The sequence below is a fragment of the Geotrypetes seraphini genome, chromosome 2 (genome assembly GCF_902459505.1).
Source record: "Geotrypetes seraphini chromosome 2, aGeoSer1.1, whole genome shotgun sequence".
In the NCBI taxonomy this organism is placed as follows: Eukaryota; Metazoa; Chordata; class Amphibia; order Gymnophiona; family Dermophiidae; genus Geotrypetes; species Geotrypetes seraphini.
In genome coordinates, this window is record NC_047085.1 from 443,012,863 (window position 1) to 443,030,958 (window position 18,096).

The following is an 18,096-nucleotide window of genomic DNA, read 5'->3' on the forward strand; positions in this document are numbered from 1 at the left end:
GCACACGTATGCTTTTCAACATTCATTCCTACCAGAAAACAGATAACCAAATGCAGGACCAAAAACTAAAAGTACAGTACTAATATTTACAAACAAACCCTAAGATGCAAGACTCTGCAAGCAGTACAACCCCAGAGGAAAAGAAACAAATGCATTTCTTCCTGAACAGACAAATCAATCACTAAATACAAAAAATATTCCCCTATCGTTGTTGTCTCTCTCCTTCCATATGTCTTGCCTTCTGGCCTGCCCCCCGGTGTTATCTTTGGGCTGGTCAACTGTGCGATCAACACAGCATCTTTGGGCCGGCTCCCTTAGTGCTGTATTGCACAAAGCTGTTGGCAGCGGTGCGTCCCATGCCTCATCTGGAAGCCTTCCCTCTGACGTTGCGACGTCAGAGAGAAGGCTTCCGGTTCAGGCGCAGACCACGCGTAGGAGCCTTTTCCCACGGCTTTGTGCACTGCAGCACTCAGGGAGCCGGCCCTAAGACACCGCGTTGATCGCACCATGGACCGGCGGCTGAAGAACACTGTCTTGGGACCGATGGACGTGTCGGCCCTGCGGACTGGCAGTTGAAGAACACTGCCTAAGACCATTGGAAATATGTGTTTTCCGATGGTCTTAGATGACCCCTGTGAAAGGGTCGTTCGATCCCCCAAGGGATCACGACCCACAAGTTGAGAACCGCTGCTCTACTGCCTCAGGTACAAAGTTAGATTGTAAGCTCTCCAAGGACAGAAAAATACCTAATGCACCTGAATGAATAATGCTTTAATAGCTTCTGGGTTTGTAGGCAGTATAGAAGAAAAGTAATATAAAATATATAGAATGAATCAAGATTTATGAAGAAATTTAAAAGTGCACTTTTAATTTGTAAACTTTTTATTGGCATGTACAAAACAGATATGAAACCTGAAGCTTTTACCATGTCAACTTGGCATACAGAATAATCATGACACTATTTTTAAGAACCGGTTCAACTGTAGTAATACATCTCAACATGAACACTTTCCTAATAAAAGCCTTTTATATCACCAAATAACTACCCCCCCCCCTTTTACTAAACCGCAATTGCAGTTATTAGCGCAGGGAACCGCACTAAATGCTCCGCACTGCTCTCGATGCTCATGGAGCATTCAGCACGGCTCCCTGCGCTAATAACTGCAATTGCGATTTAGTAAAAAGGGGGTAATTTATCATTTTAAGTAGAATAAATAAAATACATCAAGAATAAAGGGAGATCTAGTGATGCTATTCCCCCCCCCCCCTTTGCCGCATGCCTTTTAATCTAAGTATTCTCCCTTATGGGAGTCAATAAATAAATGAAATTTTACTGTTTGATACTATACTTATTCACATTATTTATATGGCAACTTTCTTCAAAGAAAATCATTGGCCCACAGTGATTTATGAAAGTCAAACAGCAATACAAAATGAACATTGCTAAAATCCAAATCCCTCCCCACACCAGTTACGAGAGGAAAGGTAGTTTTGTCTTTTAATTCCTACTTTTCTCTCAAACCATCTGTTTTCATATTGAGTGTCCCTAGCATATTTATTTGCTTTGTCACTGTGCTGTTCCTGCCCCCCAATACAAGTATATTCGTCTGCTCACCTGCAGTGTCTTCGGCATTTTTTCACTCTCTCTAATCATATTCTCTCACAATGCTCATTCTTCCCCTCTTTACCTATGTCTCCAATTTCTTCTCCCTTTTCTAAGTACATGATCATTTTTTTTAAATAAACCACTGCTAATGCAAGAAAATGACCACCAAATTTCTTACTGGCAACAAGGTGAAGGGAGCACTAATCATGATGAATTATCAAAAAGATTGAGTTGAGCAGAAAAAGATATACTACTTCACACATGCTCTTGTAAACCTAGAATATTAATGTACTGGATCAGAATACTCTGCTTATTTATCTCTTGACACATATGCAAGGGTTCCCTCTTCCTTGACTTAGGGCTCCTTTTATCAAGCTGTGCTAGCAGTTTAACGCGCGAATAGCGTGCGTTAAACCGCTAGCCGCTACCGCCTCCTCTTGAGCAGGCGGTAGTTTTGGGCCAGCGCGGGGGTTAACGCATGATGAAACATTGCGTGCGTTAACTCCGCTAGCGCGGCTCGATAAAAGGAGCCCTTAGTTAATATATCAATTATGAAATAGCAGCTTTGCAGACTTGTTACCCTTTTAAAAAAAACTCCAAATGCACAGCCCTAGAGCAATGCAGACAAACATCCAGAATCAGGGCCTCTTATCAAACAAATTAGTGCAAGCCAACGCAGCAAATACAACAAAGTCCATAGGAATTTAAAGGGCTTTGGTGCATTTGCCACATGGCTTCATAAAAGAGGCCATCAGCCTTTTATATTGGTATATCTGTTAAAAAAAATCATACAAATTACCTAAGGTTCAAATCTGTCCCCTATGTATTTCACCTTCAGGAAATAAGTATGAAAAATACTCTTGACAGATTGAAGATTGCAGAAGCAGTTTCTTATTTTTCTTTGAAATGGTAAAAATCTAGAAAAACAATCAACCTTTTCCTACTCGAGCCTACAAACGCCATACTGAACAAATATTTATAAACCCTCTTTCAAAACATAATCCATGAGATCAATCTAACGTTCAGCTAAGGATATTGATTTAAATATCATTTTTCTCCTCAGCATACATAATATAAAATAAAACATATTGAATTCTGGAGATAGGGGAACAACTAAACCTTTTCTTCTTTCTAAAATATCAAACTGCACTCATGAACACATCAACTGAATGGCACAGTATTTAGGGGAATACTTTTAAATATGTAAATCATAATACAAAAAGCTAAGAGCATGCCAATGTTCATTCTAAGGATCCAGAAAAATAATTGCAGAAATATTCACAAAACTCAATTGCACTTTCATCTAAGCCTTAACATAGGTTCTGTGATGTTACAAAGAAAATAAATATGTATGTCCTTATAAAGTGCGTTCAACTAGAAATACTAAACCGGCTCTTTAGAACTAAGAGCTTAGGTTTTTCTGGATCAGTACCTGACAATGCTTTGGTAACAGTCCTATTTATCATATAATACTCTTATATGAATTATTAGAAATAACTTACATGAATTATTAGAAACAACACTTACATCAGTCAGAAGAATTAAAACCAAGGCAACCCTAAATGTAGTAAAAATGAGCACATTTGCATAAAGAAAATTTTAAAAAAAAGACTCATAGCTGGGAACTGAATGTCTCCAACAAATGCCTCTTTCCTACAAACTAAATCCAGACACTGTCAGCTGTTGAGCATTATTTCTGGCTTCAAAGTAGGTGGTATCAGTTTCATCGTGTGGCTGAGGTATAAAAGGCATTGGCTGGTTTTGCAGGTTATCCCACTCTATACCTTGAAACAGTGGATGAAGTTTCAGATCTGCAATAAATATAAAAACAATTAGATTTAAAAATAGTCCTGGTTTCTTTCCTCTCCTCAGACAGCAGCGATAATTTTACTCAAGTAGATAGCATGCTGAAAGAGCAACTAAACAGATTATATAAAAGTAGGCAAATACTTTTTTAAAAGGGTCAATAATTGATTGGTCTTTATAAATCTACTTCCAGTTTAGACCTATATATGTGGTACTAAGCACAAAACAGTGCCATTTTATAAACATGCATGCACAAATAAAGAGTACTGTTACATGTACTGTATATACTGAGATTTTATAAACTGGAGGGATATCTATATGCATATAGTGACATTTATATGTATATTGACTTTTCCAATATTCAGACTGCTGCGGTCAACAATTTCTTAGGTACTGATCACCACAGGCTAAATCTGACATGGATATTTAATGACAGGCCTAATCTGAATACTGGCACTAAATGGCCAGGTATGACCAATACTCAGATAGCTATTTGGGCAAGTTAGGACTATTATTTGTGCGGTCCTACTTGCTGAGAACTGCTGGGCCACCCTGATTCAGCTCATGGATTGCTCCAGCACTACTTGGACAGCCCCTAACAAAGTCTAAATATATGTGGGGGATAGGACTTGTATACTGCCTTTTTGTGGTTACACATTCAAAGTGATTTACATATATTCAGGTAATTATTTTGTTCCTAGGGTAAAGGAGGATTAAGGGACTTGCCCAGGGCCACACATGGAGAAGCGCTAGGATCGATCCCACAACCTCAGGGTGCTGAGACAGCGGTTCTACCACTAGGTTACTCCTCGCTTCCTACCTCCCACCAGTGGAAGTGCATTGCACAACATAGGACCTCCAACTAAAAAGGACCTTAAATAGATTATAGCTGATTGAGCAACCCCCAAACCAGAGACGACAAAATTACCATTCTGCAAATGCAGCAGCCACTCAGGTTCATACTGCTGCAATTTCCAGAATAAATAACCCAGACCTGCCAAAACTTAGCTTATTTTGTTTCATATGGGAATCGCTAACATTGAAGATAGACATACTTAAGCTAGCCTGTGGTAGACCTTTTTATATATTCTTCAAGTCTCTTGGAAACATCCATATTAGACCCAATTTGCTCTATGCTACATGTCATTCAGGGTAGGATGATTATACAATAAGGATGTCCTCTTCTTCTTGGTAAAACTTTAAAAGCCAGCATCAATACTTTAAACCAGCTCTGAATTCCAAGTGGCAACCAATGTAAGTGGTGAAATACAGAAGTAATATAGTCATTAAAACTCACCCCACTCAAACTCTTACAGCTGCATTTTGGATTATCTAAAGCCAGTGAATATCTTACACAGGAAAATCTAAATAAATTACAATAATCTAAATGTGAACTAATGTCATACATATTATATAAAATCTTTTCTCTACTAAAAAACAAACATCACCACCCCATCCTTATCCTACATAGTTGTCAAGTAGAAAAACCTAGATTGACCTGCCTCAATTTGCAGCTGCATAGGAATGGCTCAAGTAATACCACTCCTAAATTCCACACCTGCCCCACTGCTTATGATTTTATCCATTATTTATTTATTTTTAAAAACTTATATTCCGCTTAGACCTAAGTGGATTACAAAACTCCCCGCCAATATTATTAGATAGAAACATGATGGCAGATAAAGGACAAATGGCACATCCAGTCTGCCCATCCGCAGTAACCATTATCTCTTCCTCTTAAGAGATTCCATGTATCTATCCCATGCTTTCTTGAATTCAGACACAGTCTCTGTCTCCACCACCTGTTCCACACATCTACCACCCTTTCTGTAAAAAAAGTATTTCCTTATATTACTCCTGAGCCTATAATCTCTTAACTTCATCTTATACCCTTTCATTTCAGAGCTTCCCTTCAAATGAGATTCGACTCATGCGCATTTACGCTATGTAGGTATTTAAACGTCTCTTATGTATACTTTGCCTTTCCTCCAAAGTATACATAATGAGATCTTTGATTGTGTCCCCATATGCTTTATGACCACGCACATTTTAATGGCCTTCATCTGGATTGACTCCATCCTTTTTATATCTTTTTGAAGGTGCTATTCTCCAGAATAGCACACAATATTCTAAATGAGGTCTCATTAGAGTCTTATACAGGTGCATCAATGCCTCCTTTTTCCTACTGGCCATACTTTTCCCTATGCACCCTAGCATCCTTCTAGCTTTTGCTGTCACTTTTTCAACCTGTTTGGCCACCTTAAGATCATCACATACAATCACACCCAAGTCCCGCGCTCTTCTATCGTGCACATAAGCTATTCACTCCCTAATCTGTACCATTCCCTCGGGTTTTTGCAGCCCAAATGCAGGACCTTGCATTTCTTAGCATTAAATTTTAGCTGCCAAATTTCAGACCATTCTTCAAGCTTCACTAGGTCTTTCTTCATGTTATTCACACTATCCAGGGTGTCTACTCTATTGCAGATTTTAGTATCATCCACAAAGAGGCAAATCTTACCCAACAGCCCTTCAGCAATATCACTTATAAAAATGTTAAAAGAACAGGCCCAATAACAGAACTTTGAGGCACACCACTGTAACATCCCTTTCCTCAGAGCGATCTCCATTGATCACTACCCTCTGTCGCCTTCCACTCAACCAGTTCCTGACCCAGCCCATCACATTGGGCCCCATCCCGAGGGCACTCAGTTTGTTTTTTTAGACACCAATGTGGAACACTGTCAAAGGCTTTACTAAAATCTAAATACCACATCTAGCGCACTCCCTCTATCCAATTCTCTGGTCATCCAGTCGAAGAAATTGATCAGATTTGTCTGACAAGATCTACCTCTAGTGAATCCATGTTGCTTCCAGTCCTGTAATCCATTGGATTCCAGAAATTTCACCATTCTGTTTTAAAAGCATTTCCATTAATTTGCTTATCACAGAAGTCAGACTTACCAGCCTGTAATTCCCTACTTCTTCCTTACTTCCACTTTTGTGGAGAGGGACCACATCTGCTCTTCTCCAGGAGTCCTCCGGTACCACTCCCGACTCTAGAGAAGCATTGAAAAGGTGAGTCAGCGGAACCACCAGAACTTCCCCAAGTTCTGGTGTAATAGAGATAATATGCTGAACCATAGCAATATACCTAAGCAGTCCTCAAAGTCTAAGGTGGGAGAGATGAGCCTGCATATAGTATTGAGGACCCAAAAGTGGCATCCTTCTGTGCTGCTATGTTCACCCTGTAGAATTGGTGAAAGCATGAAGGAAAGACCAGGTTGCTCATCTACAAATCTCCTCAGGAGGAATTGTCCTTGTTTCCGTCCAAGAGGAGTGTCGAATGCACCTTCAACAACATAGGGGGCTGTTTGCTGCAGCTGATGTATGCAAAAGATATAGCTCTACGAATCCATCTGGAGATGGTAGCCTTGGAAGTGGGTCTGCCTCATTTCGCCTGATTGGTTAAGACGAAAAGATTATCTGAGACACAAAACTCACTGGTCATCCCCGTGTAACACAATAGTACTCTTTTGACATTCAAAACATTTAAGGCCTTGTCTTTTACTTAGAACCTGTGGGGTGAAATGCTGGCAGTCTAAATTCTTGGTTGAAATGAAGTGGCAAAACGACCTTCAGTAGGAAGGAGGGAACTGCCTGTAAGGTCAGTCTTGCTTCCATGATCCTGAGAAACATGAAGAAGGACACGGTACTACTTGAAAGGGTCCAGAGAAGAGCGACTAAAATGGTTAAGGGGCTGGAGGAGTTGCCGTACATTGAGAGATTGGAGAAACTGGGCCTCTTCTCCCTTGAAAAGAGGAGACTGAGTTGGACATGATCGAAACATTCAAAACACTTAAGGGAATACACTTAGCAGATAAAGACAGATTGTTCACCCTCTCCAAGGTAGGGAGAACGAGAGGGCAATCTCTGAAGTTAAAAGGGGATAGATTCCGTACAAACGTAAGGAAGTTTTTCTTCACCCAGAGAGTATCGGAAAACTGGAACGCTCTTCCAGAGGCTGTTATATGGGAAAACACCCTCCAGGGATTCAAGACAAAGTTAGACAAGTTCCTGCTGAACCGGAACGTATGCAGGTAGTGCTGGTCTCAGTTAGGGCACTGGTCTTTGGCCTAGGGGCTGCTGCAAAAGCGGACTGCTGGGCACGATGGACTACTAGTCTGACCCAGCAGCGGCAATTCTTAAGTTCTTACACTCCTGGCAGAAGTATTTGTCATCAAGAAGACTGCTTTGATCATAAGATCCATGAGGGAGACCTCCTGTAAGAACTCATACAAGGCTTTTCTGAGTCTCTGTAAAACTATATTAAGGCTCCAGGATGGAAATGGGTTTCAAATCGGAGGCAATTGTCTCAGGGTGCCCTTTAGGAACCTATGTTCAGGTGGGCCACTACTGAAGCATGAGAGCCCTGCTACTTAAACTTTAAAGGATGCCACTGGCAATCCCTTATCAAGGCCCTCCTATAGAGATAGGGGCATTGCTGGCTCTTAACTTTTCTTTGCTGCACCAGCGCTGAAATATCTCCCTTGCCTTAGCTTATGCTGAAACTGTTGTCAGCTTTTTGGCTTTAAGTAGAGTAGTAATGATTACTTCTGAACATCCTTTTTTGGACTAGTACCTGAACTAGGTGGCTTTGAAAGTTCACAATCCAGAACAGACTCTGAAATATCTCTACAACTGCCACTACCACCTTTTCTCCTTCAATTCGGGATGTTGCTCTGATGAGCCAATCATCAAAGTGCGGGTGGCACCTGCCAACTCACTTTGTGGAGATAAGAAGTCACTACCACTATAACGTTGGTGAAAGTTTAGTGCACTGTTGCCAGCCCAATGGAAAGCGCCGAGAATTGACAGTGATTTTCCAACACATGGAATCTCAGTAACTTTGCGTTTTCTGGGAAAATTGGGATGTGAAATTAAGCCTCAGTCAAATCCAGGGTGGCCAGAAATTCTCTAGGCTCTACTGTTGTGACAACGGACCAAACATTCTCCATATGGAACCGAGGAACTCTAGGGGCCATGTTGAAGTGTTTGAGATCCAGGATGGGTCTCCACTCCTCAGCCTTTCTTGGGCATAAAAAATTATATTGAGTATCTGCCAGAGCCCGAGTCTTCTGAAGGAACTGGTTCTATGGCTTGAATATCGAGCAACCTTTTTAACATTGTCCGGTCTTTTTCCGCCTTCTTACGAATCCACAAACCAGTCAGAGAGAGGGCATGCTTTTTATCTTGTAACCCTCTCTGATAATCTCCAGGACCCAGTGGTTGGTCATTATCTGTTCCCAGGCCTCAAGATAGTCTAAGAGCCAACCTCCAATCTTGAGCAGCTTGAGAGCCATTATTGTGGCTTTTTGGCTAGCACTGCAGAGCAGGAACCTGAACCTTGGTTTCTTCTGGCTGGAACTTTGAAAGACTCTCTGGTTAGAGGCTCCTGTTGAGTACCGGTGAGAGTGCCGTGACCCACAAAAGGACCCTCAGCTCTGGCCTCTGGCTGTGAAGAGTCTGCTGTCTGGTAAAGATTTTGGACAACAATCTTACACACAGGCCATAAGATCATCTAGGTCCTTCCTAAACAACATCTATCCCCTGAACAGGAGCCTGCTCAGAATAGCTTTAGAGGTCAAATCACCCGCCCATTATCTGATTCAAAGCATATAATGGGTGGAGATTGAATTTACTGAGACTTTCCCCATGACTCTGATTATATCATAGAGTGCATATGAGTATATTCCAGCTAACATAAGCTGTGGCAGGGGCTCATCCTCCTTCAGGTTCCAATTACATAGCCTAGAATGACAGGTGCAGGCTACGAAGGAGGCTGTGGATGCAGCCTTAATCCCTAAGGCTAAAGCCTCAAACTGCCACCCGAAGACCATATCCACTCTGCAGTCCTGTGGATCATTTAAAACTATGCCTCCCTCACTTGGCAGGAAGTGCATTTGGGTCACCTGGGATACCAGGAAATCTACCTTTTGCTTAGCAAACATTTGCTGGAACTCCTGATCCATGGGATACAGCTTAGTCATGGTTTTAGCCACCTTCAGGGAGACTTTGGGTGTCTCCAAGGGCTCTTTGACTAGAATCCTCATTTCTGGGTGTCACAGAAGAAACATGAGTTGAGCCTGGACCCCACTTAGAAGAGAACACTGGGAAGACAAGGTTTGTGGATGGTCTATCTTTAGTTCTTGAGGGGATTCGGTAATGATCTTCAGCAATGCAGAGGACTTAAAGAGTTGGTGAATGGAGGAATCCTCTCCCTGGTCTATGACTGATAACACCTCTTGGTCCTCCCCAAGAGAGGCTGCCTTTTGCACCAGGGAAGCCTCACTTTGGAACAATATATGGATTAAATCTGACCCCTCGTCCTTGTCCAATGGACCATCAAGAGTCCAGAATAGCCTCAAGGAAGAAATGCTGATTATCTAGAGGGGCTGTACGTGGGCCACTTGCCAGCTAACCAGACATGCGGAGTTTGGCCTTGTCTGCTAGAAGAGATAAATGAACTCTGGGGTAAAGGCCTGAGTAGGGAACTCTCCTTCCCTCTTAGTATGGAGTAATCACCTTTTCTTGGGCTGCAAAATATCTATGCTCTTATGGTGTGCAGGACTGCTGTACAGGGCTCCAGGAGATATTTCTTCCCCTCCCCCAACAGGACTGTAAGCTGTTCTCTAGGTCTAGAAAATGCAAAGGAGCTAAGCCCAAAGCTTCTGCCCTTGCAGCATGCAGCACAACAGTGCTCTTCAGCTGCCCATCCAGCACAAATAAGGCATGATATAGGGATAATAGGGTCCGAGAACTCCATCTGTCAGTTTTAAGGCAAAATGAGGTGTTTTGGAAAAGTTGAAGAACTTTGCAATTGGGATGACCGCCATGGCAGCGTTTTGATGCCAAAAAACGGCTTCTAAATGCTTCAGGGATGACCCAAAAATAGGATTTTAGAGGAGGGGGGGACCAAAGACCTAACTGCAGAAACAGTTTAAACCCCCCCCAAAAAAAAAAAAACCACTTTAACACCCCTCCCCCACAATTGTCCCCATTGGCTGACACAGCCTATACTTACAGACCATGTGCTGGGGAAATAGAGCTATAGCCTGCTTCAGTTTCCTTTAAGTGTAGCTAGATTTGGAGGGGTTTTCTGTTTCAAACCACCAGTCAGCTGGCATGCTGAGATTTTCAGGCTGCCAGTTGGACCTTTTTCAAACTGATCCTCTACCCCTGGACCTCAATGCATAATGCAGAAAAAGCGGGGGGGGGGGGAGTTGCAGCTGGCACTTAAATGTCTGCTCCTCTCCAAGCAGGCAGAGCAGTCCCTTTAAGCTGGGATCTCTGACACTGCACAAAAATCCATGAAGTTGTAAAACCGAACAAAAAAAACGCAAAACAAAGAAATAGAGCAAATCTGAAAGACACCTTCATGCTCGCTAACAGAAGGAAGAACTAAAGGGAGTAGCAGAGTCTATGGGGAAGGAGGAAGAGTTGAAAAGCTGTAATTGACATCTGCAGGATGCTCACGAGCACAGATGGATAACCCTATTCAAGTAGCTTGAATAAGAAAGGAAGGTGGGCCATGGGGTGATAAGCTGGAAGGGCAGGTAGAGTCCAGTGACGATTTTTTAAGCAGTGGCATAACTATGGTATATTTGAAGACATCAGGAACAGTTGCAGTGGAAAGTGAAACATGAGGATATGACAGGTTGAAGGATAGTAGGAGAGAGAGTGCTAAGTAGACGGGTGGAAACAGGGTCAGAAGAACAAGTAGTGAGTTTGGAGGAAGAAAGAAAATGTGCAATTTCATCTTCAGTGATTTCAGAAAAGGTGGCAGGGGTTGAAGGGAGGTTGACAGATTGGACTGGGAGATGGAGAGGTAGAGGTGAGCCGGTTGAGAACTCAAGACTAATCTTGTAAACCTTGTCGTGGAAGTGCCCAGCCATAGTCTGGGGAGAAAGTGAAGAGGATTTGAGGTGAGGGTATTTTGAGAAGGGAGCTCAATGTAGCAAAGAGACAGCAGATGTTGAATCCAAGAAAATTAGTCAAGTGGGTGTAGCAGTCTTTGTTTTCTAAGTGAAAAAGCAGACAGGAAAGAGATAGGAATTTGTAATGCATGAGTCAGCAAAAATATGCAATTTCAGCCAGCAGATCGGGCACAAGAGCGTAAGTAGAGGATTTTAAAGTTCAGCCAGGGCTGAGGTTTGGTACACCTTACATAAAGTGAAATGGGAGAAGCGAGGGTATCTACAGCAATAGTTATCCAAGATTATCAGCCGACGAACAGTAACTACCGTATTTTTCGCTCAATAAGACACACCTGACCATAAGACGCACCCTAGATTTAGAGGAGGAAAACGAGAAAAAATCCCATTCTGACCCAAATTCTACCTGCCAGGCTCTACCTCCTGTCCACCCTCCCTGCCAGGCTCTGTACCCTGCTCCCCCTCTGGTGGTCTAGTGGTAGGCCGGGCAGGGCACAGAGCAGGCAGGCCTAGTGGCAGGCAGTACCTTAAATCATCTCCCATACCCCCATGTACCTTAAATCATCCCGCGAGAACTGACTGCAGCCATTTGGAGATCGGCACGGGCCCAGGCAGGAGCACGGAGGGCTTGCTCCTGATCTCTGCGCTTCAGGCCGGGAAATTTGCTAGACCACCAGGTATGACGGCAGTGATTCTCCTCTAATTCATCCTCAGTGGGCGAGCAGGCAAGTGAGATTAAAGTTGTAGTGGTGGGTTTTTTTAAAAATATGCAGCAGCAGGGGCGGTGGTTTAAAAAAATGCGGCGGCAGGGGGGGTTAAACTATGCAGCGACAGCAGCAGGCTTAAATTTGTATCTTCGCTTCATAAGACGCATTTACTTTCCACCCCCTTTTTGGGGGTGGAAAAAGTATGTCTTATGGAGCGAAAAATACAGTAATATCTATCTAATCTAATACAGTAATATCTATCTAATCTCAACTATTAGTATTTTCTCTATATGCCCTATTAGTATGTCACTTTATTTTAATGAATTGTAAACTGAATCGAATTCTTTTGGAAAATGATCCAGTATATAAACTGAAGATTAGACAGAAAAGTATTATAGGATGTGACAGACTTGCATAACAGTATTTGAGAGGAGAGATGATGAGACAGTGTAAGGGTCAATAGCTTACAAATTCCTAAATAGTAACATCGTAGATGACAGCAGATAAAAACCTATTGAGTCTGCCCAACCTTATTCGATTTAAATTTTATTTCTTCTTCTTAACTATTTCTAGGCAAGAATCCAAAGCTCTGCCTGATACTGTGCTTAGGTTCCAACTACTGAAGTCTCCGTCAAAGCTCACTCTAGCCCATCTACACCATCCCTGTCATCAAAACTCTCCCTAGCCCATCCTCAACCAAATGGCCATATACAGACACAGACCATGCAAGTCTGACCAGTACTGGCCTTAATCTTCAATATTTACTATTATTTTCTGATTCTAGATCCTCTGTTCATCTCACGCTTTTTTTTTTTTTTTTAACTCTGTCACCATTTTCCTCTCCACCACCTCTCTCGGGAGCGCATTCCAAGCATCCACCACTCTCTCCATAAAGAAGAATTTCCTTACATTGCTCTTGAGACTTCCACCCCTCAGCTTCAAATTATGCTATCTGGTTTTACCATTTTCCATTTCTCTGGAAAAGATTTTGTTCTACGTTAATATCTTTCAAGTCTTGAACGTCTGAATCATATCTCCCCTGTCCCTCCTTTCCTCTAGGGCAGGGGTAGGGAACTCCAGTCCTCGAGAGCCTTATTCCAGTCAGGTTTTCAGGATTTCCCCAATGAATATGCATTGAAAGCAGTGCATGCATATAGATTTCATGCATATTCATTGGGGAAATCCTAAAAACCCGACTGGAATACGGCTCTCGAGGACCGGAGTTCCCTACCCCTGCTCTAGGGTATACATATTCAGGGCTTCCAGTCTCTCTTCATATGTCTTTTGGCGCCAACCTCCTATTATTTTCATCTCCCTCCTCTGGACCACTTCAAGTCTTCTTATGTCCTTCAACAGATACAGTCTCCAAAACTAAACACAATAATCCAAGTGGTACCTCACCAACAACCTGCACAGAGGCATCAACACCTTCTTTCTTCTATTGGTTACTGGTTGATGGAGAGTGGCCTGATCTGGGGGAGAGGATGATTAATTGTGAAGGTTATGAGATGATGGTCAGAGGGGAAGAACTGAGTTGGAGAAATTGGCAATTGAGCAGTTGGAGAAGACTATAAGATCAAGGGAATGGTTACTCTGGTGTGTGTAGGGGTGGTGGAGCATAGCTGAAGGCTGAATAAGGATATTAAAGCAAGGAACCTAGAGATCAGAAGGGTTATTAGCATGAATATTTAAATCACCAAGAATGAGGAAAAGAGATAAAGGTTCGAGAAGGAAGGAAAACCAGGAGTCAAGTCAGTGAGAAAAGAAGAGAGGGACTTATTGGGACTTATCGGGATTACAGTGGCGCTTCAAACCAGAGGAAGCAAATTTATTGAAGGACCCCCGACACGGTCCATGTTATGGCTAAATGCCTGTTAGAGATCGTAATATGACAGCTTCCTTGAACGAACTAATATGAAGTCAACCAATGATAAAAATTTGATAGTATTTAGGCTGGAGAGGATGGCACTCATCTTTGGTGCATACTTACTGATTTGTCTCTCAAGAGCAACAACACTGTAAATCTTAGACCTAAAATACTAACCTTTAAGTCCAGCCCTCTTTGTGTTATCCACAGTTAGAAGACTTTCTATTGCTGTTTGAGCACTAATGGAAAGTTGCTCTTCACCTTCAGGCCAGGGTATGTCTATAATTAAAATGACAAAGGCTTGTGAAACAGCCAGAGAAATAATTAAACAAAATCATGTAAGTCAGTAAGAACAACAGATTACCTCTGTTAAGAATGTTCTGGAAGACCTGTGTTGGCGTTTCATCATTAAACGGAGGAATTCCTGTCAAAAATTCAAACAAGCAAACTCCAAGTGCCCACCAGTCCACAAAAGGACCTGAAAAAGGAATGAAAATGCATACTTAGATCAACATATGATTAAAGTTGAGCGCTCTGATAAACAGCCCAAAAACAGAAAGAGAAGGCTTAAAAATACTTCTTGTCACAGTATCATTACCTAAATTATGAACCTCCTATCTTAACTCTAAGCTATGTCTAAATGTAGAAGACATGTCAGAAGCCCATTACCAAGCAGAAGCCAATAAGCACCATGAGAGCATTCCTATAAATGAGCCCCTCCACAGGCGCCCCAAGGCCACATGGTAGGAGCTTATTCAATGATAAAACCAAGGCATCTATGTTCTATTATAGAATACTAATGTAAGCTAGTATCGGCATACCTAATGTAGATACTGGACTTAAGTCATACATAGAGCTGGAATAAGTGCAGGCACCTTTATGCAGCAAGGATGTAGGCCAATCTGCAGTCTGTTGTAAGTTGTGTGTAAAAGTGAGTGTCCTACCCTTGTTGCCCCTTCCTTTGCAAATATGCATTATGAAAGTTAAGTAGATACTTGCAGATTAGCGCTTAGGCAGAATATTGGCATTTATACATGGCAACATACATGCCCATGTTTGTCATTGGTGTAAACATTTAAGTACATAATATGCATTTGTATATGAGCAGCTAGTTTATAGAACTGTTATTATGTACAGGTTCCATTGTATAAATGGAATTTTATATAAAATCTTCATGTACAGATGCAAATTAACTAGTTTGTTACATGTAATTATACTTTACATGCTAAGCCCAGTACATTCCAAGCACAACACCTGAACATTTTCATCTATCAAGCAGCAATATTTCAATAAAACACAATACTATTTATATAGGATGACTAATATCACTGCCAATATTCATAGTAGACCAAATCCAGCTCCTCCTGTACTGTAATTTGCAGCTGTGTGAATAAATTTTAGCACAATACAGAGTGGATCAGCTACTTTTGCTTCTCAGGAAATGAAAATACAGCATTAATATCCCCCTTTATAAGCAAGCTGCCAAAGCAAAAAGAAACTTTGCTGCATGCATCCCCTAGTGCTTTCCTGTACCTTCAAGCTAGTTTTAATCAGGTGTACAGTATGATTATATGTTTTACTGTATAAATGCAGGGCATTCTTCTAAGCAACACTATTTTCCTGCCGTTAAACAAAAATGACATGTGACATTTACAACTATAGCTATTTTAAAATTTCCAATTTTCATTTGCTCTGTGTTTTGCAAGATAATAAGTATTTTCTCAAATTGGTAAGACTGTCTCCATTTCACTGTTTATCTACCGTGTTTCAGAATAAATAGATGAGGGGCCCGAGTCAGATAAATGATCAAATTAATTTTTAGCAACAAACATATCAGATTTCATTAACTCTCTAAAATAACTGGAATTTTAACAAGAAGTATTGCTACTATCAGTGCACATCAGCAGCTATTTTTAGAACCTGCGTTTATTATGTATAGCATGATATAACATCAACATTAAAGTTGACTTGTAAAGTATAAAGGAACCAGGACATTGATAAGGCTTTTCTACCTTGTTTTAAAGAATTTGATCTGTGTGCTCTTGTTTTACACCAGCTATAAGGAGTCACAAGATCGCTAGAAAAGATGAATTTGGCAGAATCTCCCTTAAAATGGCTCAGGTTCTAACTTAGTCCCAAGTGTTCAAGGCTATTGTAATTTGTAAGAATTAAAAATATGCCCAGTTGGCTAATAACATTGAACTTCTGTTTTAAGCGAAACCTTTTGAAGAAAAATCTGTTAAGACAAATATCAAAAATTAAAATATCCTTGCATCTATATTTTAGTTTTTTCTCCCCAAGAAGCTTTAAATGTTATATTGTTAGTCCAAGTTGTAGTCATACCAGTTTACTACATCCAACAGGATTCTATTTTCTAGACAGGTGTGTGGGGGGGGGGGACATCGTCTTTTAAAGACGCCCATATTAAATATTGAAACATCAGTTTTTTTAAATCATTTAAAATATTTTCCATGCAGGATGATGGAACTGAATTTTGAACTGTATTCTGTTTCTGATTATGTCCTCCTACAATCATAGAACTACAATTACTGTTTCATTCACTTGTTAAGGAGCCCTTTTATTAAGTTGTGGTAGATACCAATATGCACCTAATGCAGCAAAAAAAGAAAAGACTACCATGGGATGTGCTACAGCCTCACACAGTAGATTTTGCATGTGTGTGCTCTAAATAATTTTTGGAATTATACTTAAAGGGCATTTTAGAGACAATGTGCATTCCCCCAGTTTGTGCATCTACGTTACCACACGAATAGCACAGGAGCCAAATAGGTGTGAGCACCCCCACAATAATTAAAAAAAAAAAACAAAAAAAAAAACTGCTCGTTATTGGCAACATGGCTGTTAATGGGGGGGGGGGGGGGAAGAGAATGATTATGTTTAAGTGGCTGCTGTAAAAATAGCCTTAGCATGCAGGAAAGCCCCTTCCCCCCCAAAAAAAAACAAAAAACAAATATCCAGTGTCACCAAATATCTAGAAGCTGATGCATAGATACTAAACATTTTGAAATGTCGTCTAGTGTGCCATCTCACCTTCAACCACACTCCCTCTCCAGTACTGCCCAAACAAGGTTCATAAGTATATAAGCATTACTGTACTGGTGTCTGAATGTCCATCAAACCTACTATTCTGTTTCCCACATTGGCCAAAGTCACAAGCTAATGACGTTGCATTATGGCTTAAATAAAATGCGGAATAGCAAACCTTTCTAGGCTGAACAGTGTAGGAAGCAACTTGTGGGGATGCGTAGAAATGAGGAAAATAAGCATTTTTATATTAAAAAAAAGAAAAGGGAAGTAGTCAGCAAATGGCCAGAAGAAAAACTTTGAATGAGCAACAAAGGGGAGAGAAAGAAATATAAAATATGTGAGTTCTTGCTGGTAATTTAATAAGAATTCAGGTAATTAAAAAAGTTGAATTAAATTGAAGAGATCTAAAACATGTGTTTTCAGTCAAGAGACTTCGTCCCCCCCTTCCCCCCTTTATTTTCTGTTCCTAGCACTGGACATGTGGGCTGAGCTTAGTTTCCTCTCTTTGTTTTTTGGTATTTCTTTTTGATCTTATGTTTTATTTTAGATTTTAAATGTAAAAAACTTGTTGCTTCCTTTTTATAATGGTTATATAGGACCAAATTGTTTATGTGCAGTATTTTAACAAGGTTGTATTATAGGAAATATATATTTTACCGTTTTAAGCTTTAGAATGGAATGTGAAATGAAAAACCAGCTGGCAGGCAAACTAGATGCACCATTTGGCCTTTATCTGCTGTCATGTTTTTATATTTATCACAGAAGGCTGAAATCTGACAGCACCTGTTTTAAGATTCAATTCTAACATGCTGCATAACAAAAAATACTTTTGAAAACAGATGTTTTCAATTCAGTCTCATAATGTAAATTAATAATATTCAGTTATAGTACTATTCTTTAAATAATGTTAGTCTTGGAGGCTCTTTGTTTCTATGGAATATAAAGAAAGCAATATCCCACCAAATAAGCCTAACAACCCAATGTACTTAAATGATGAAAAACAGCCCAGTCAAAGTGTAATAAGATCACAATTTCAAAAGAACTCAGTTACTAATATCTAATAAATTA

At 40.7% G+C, this 18,096-nt stretch overlaps 1 protein-coding gene across 3 annotated transcripts in view; it reads right to left on the minus strand.

The window, feature by feature from the left end:
• Positions 1-872: 872 nt before the first annotated feature.
• MASTL (microtubule associated serine/threonine kinase like) overlaps positions 873-18,096 on the minus strand; it is a 141,597-nt gene continuing 124,373 nt past the window's right edge. For all 3 annotated transcript variants that reach the window (XM_033931419.1, XM_033931418.1, XM_033931420.1), the window contains exons 10-12: positions 14,345-14,458; positions 14,158-14,259; positions 873-3,417 (exon numbers count right to left, since the gene is read on the minus strand). In XM_033931419.1, coding sequence (XP_033787310.1) covers positions 3,260-3,417; positions 14,158-14,259; positions 14,345-14,458 — 374 coding nt within the window. In that variant the 3' untranslated portion in view covers positions 873-3,259. The remainder of the gene's footprint in view (positions 3,418-14,157; positions 14,260-14,344; positions 14,459-18,096) is intronic.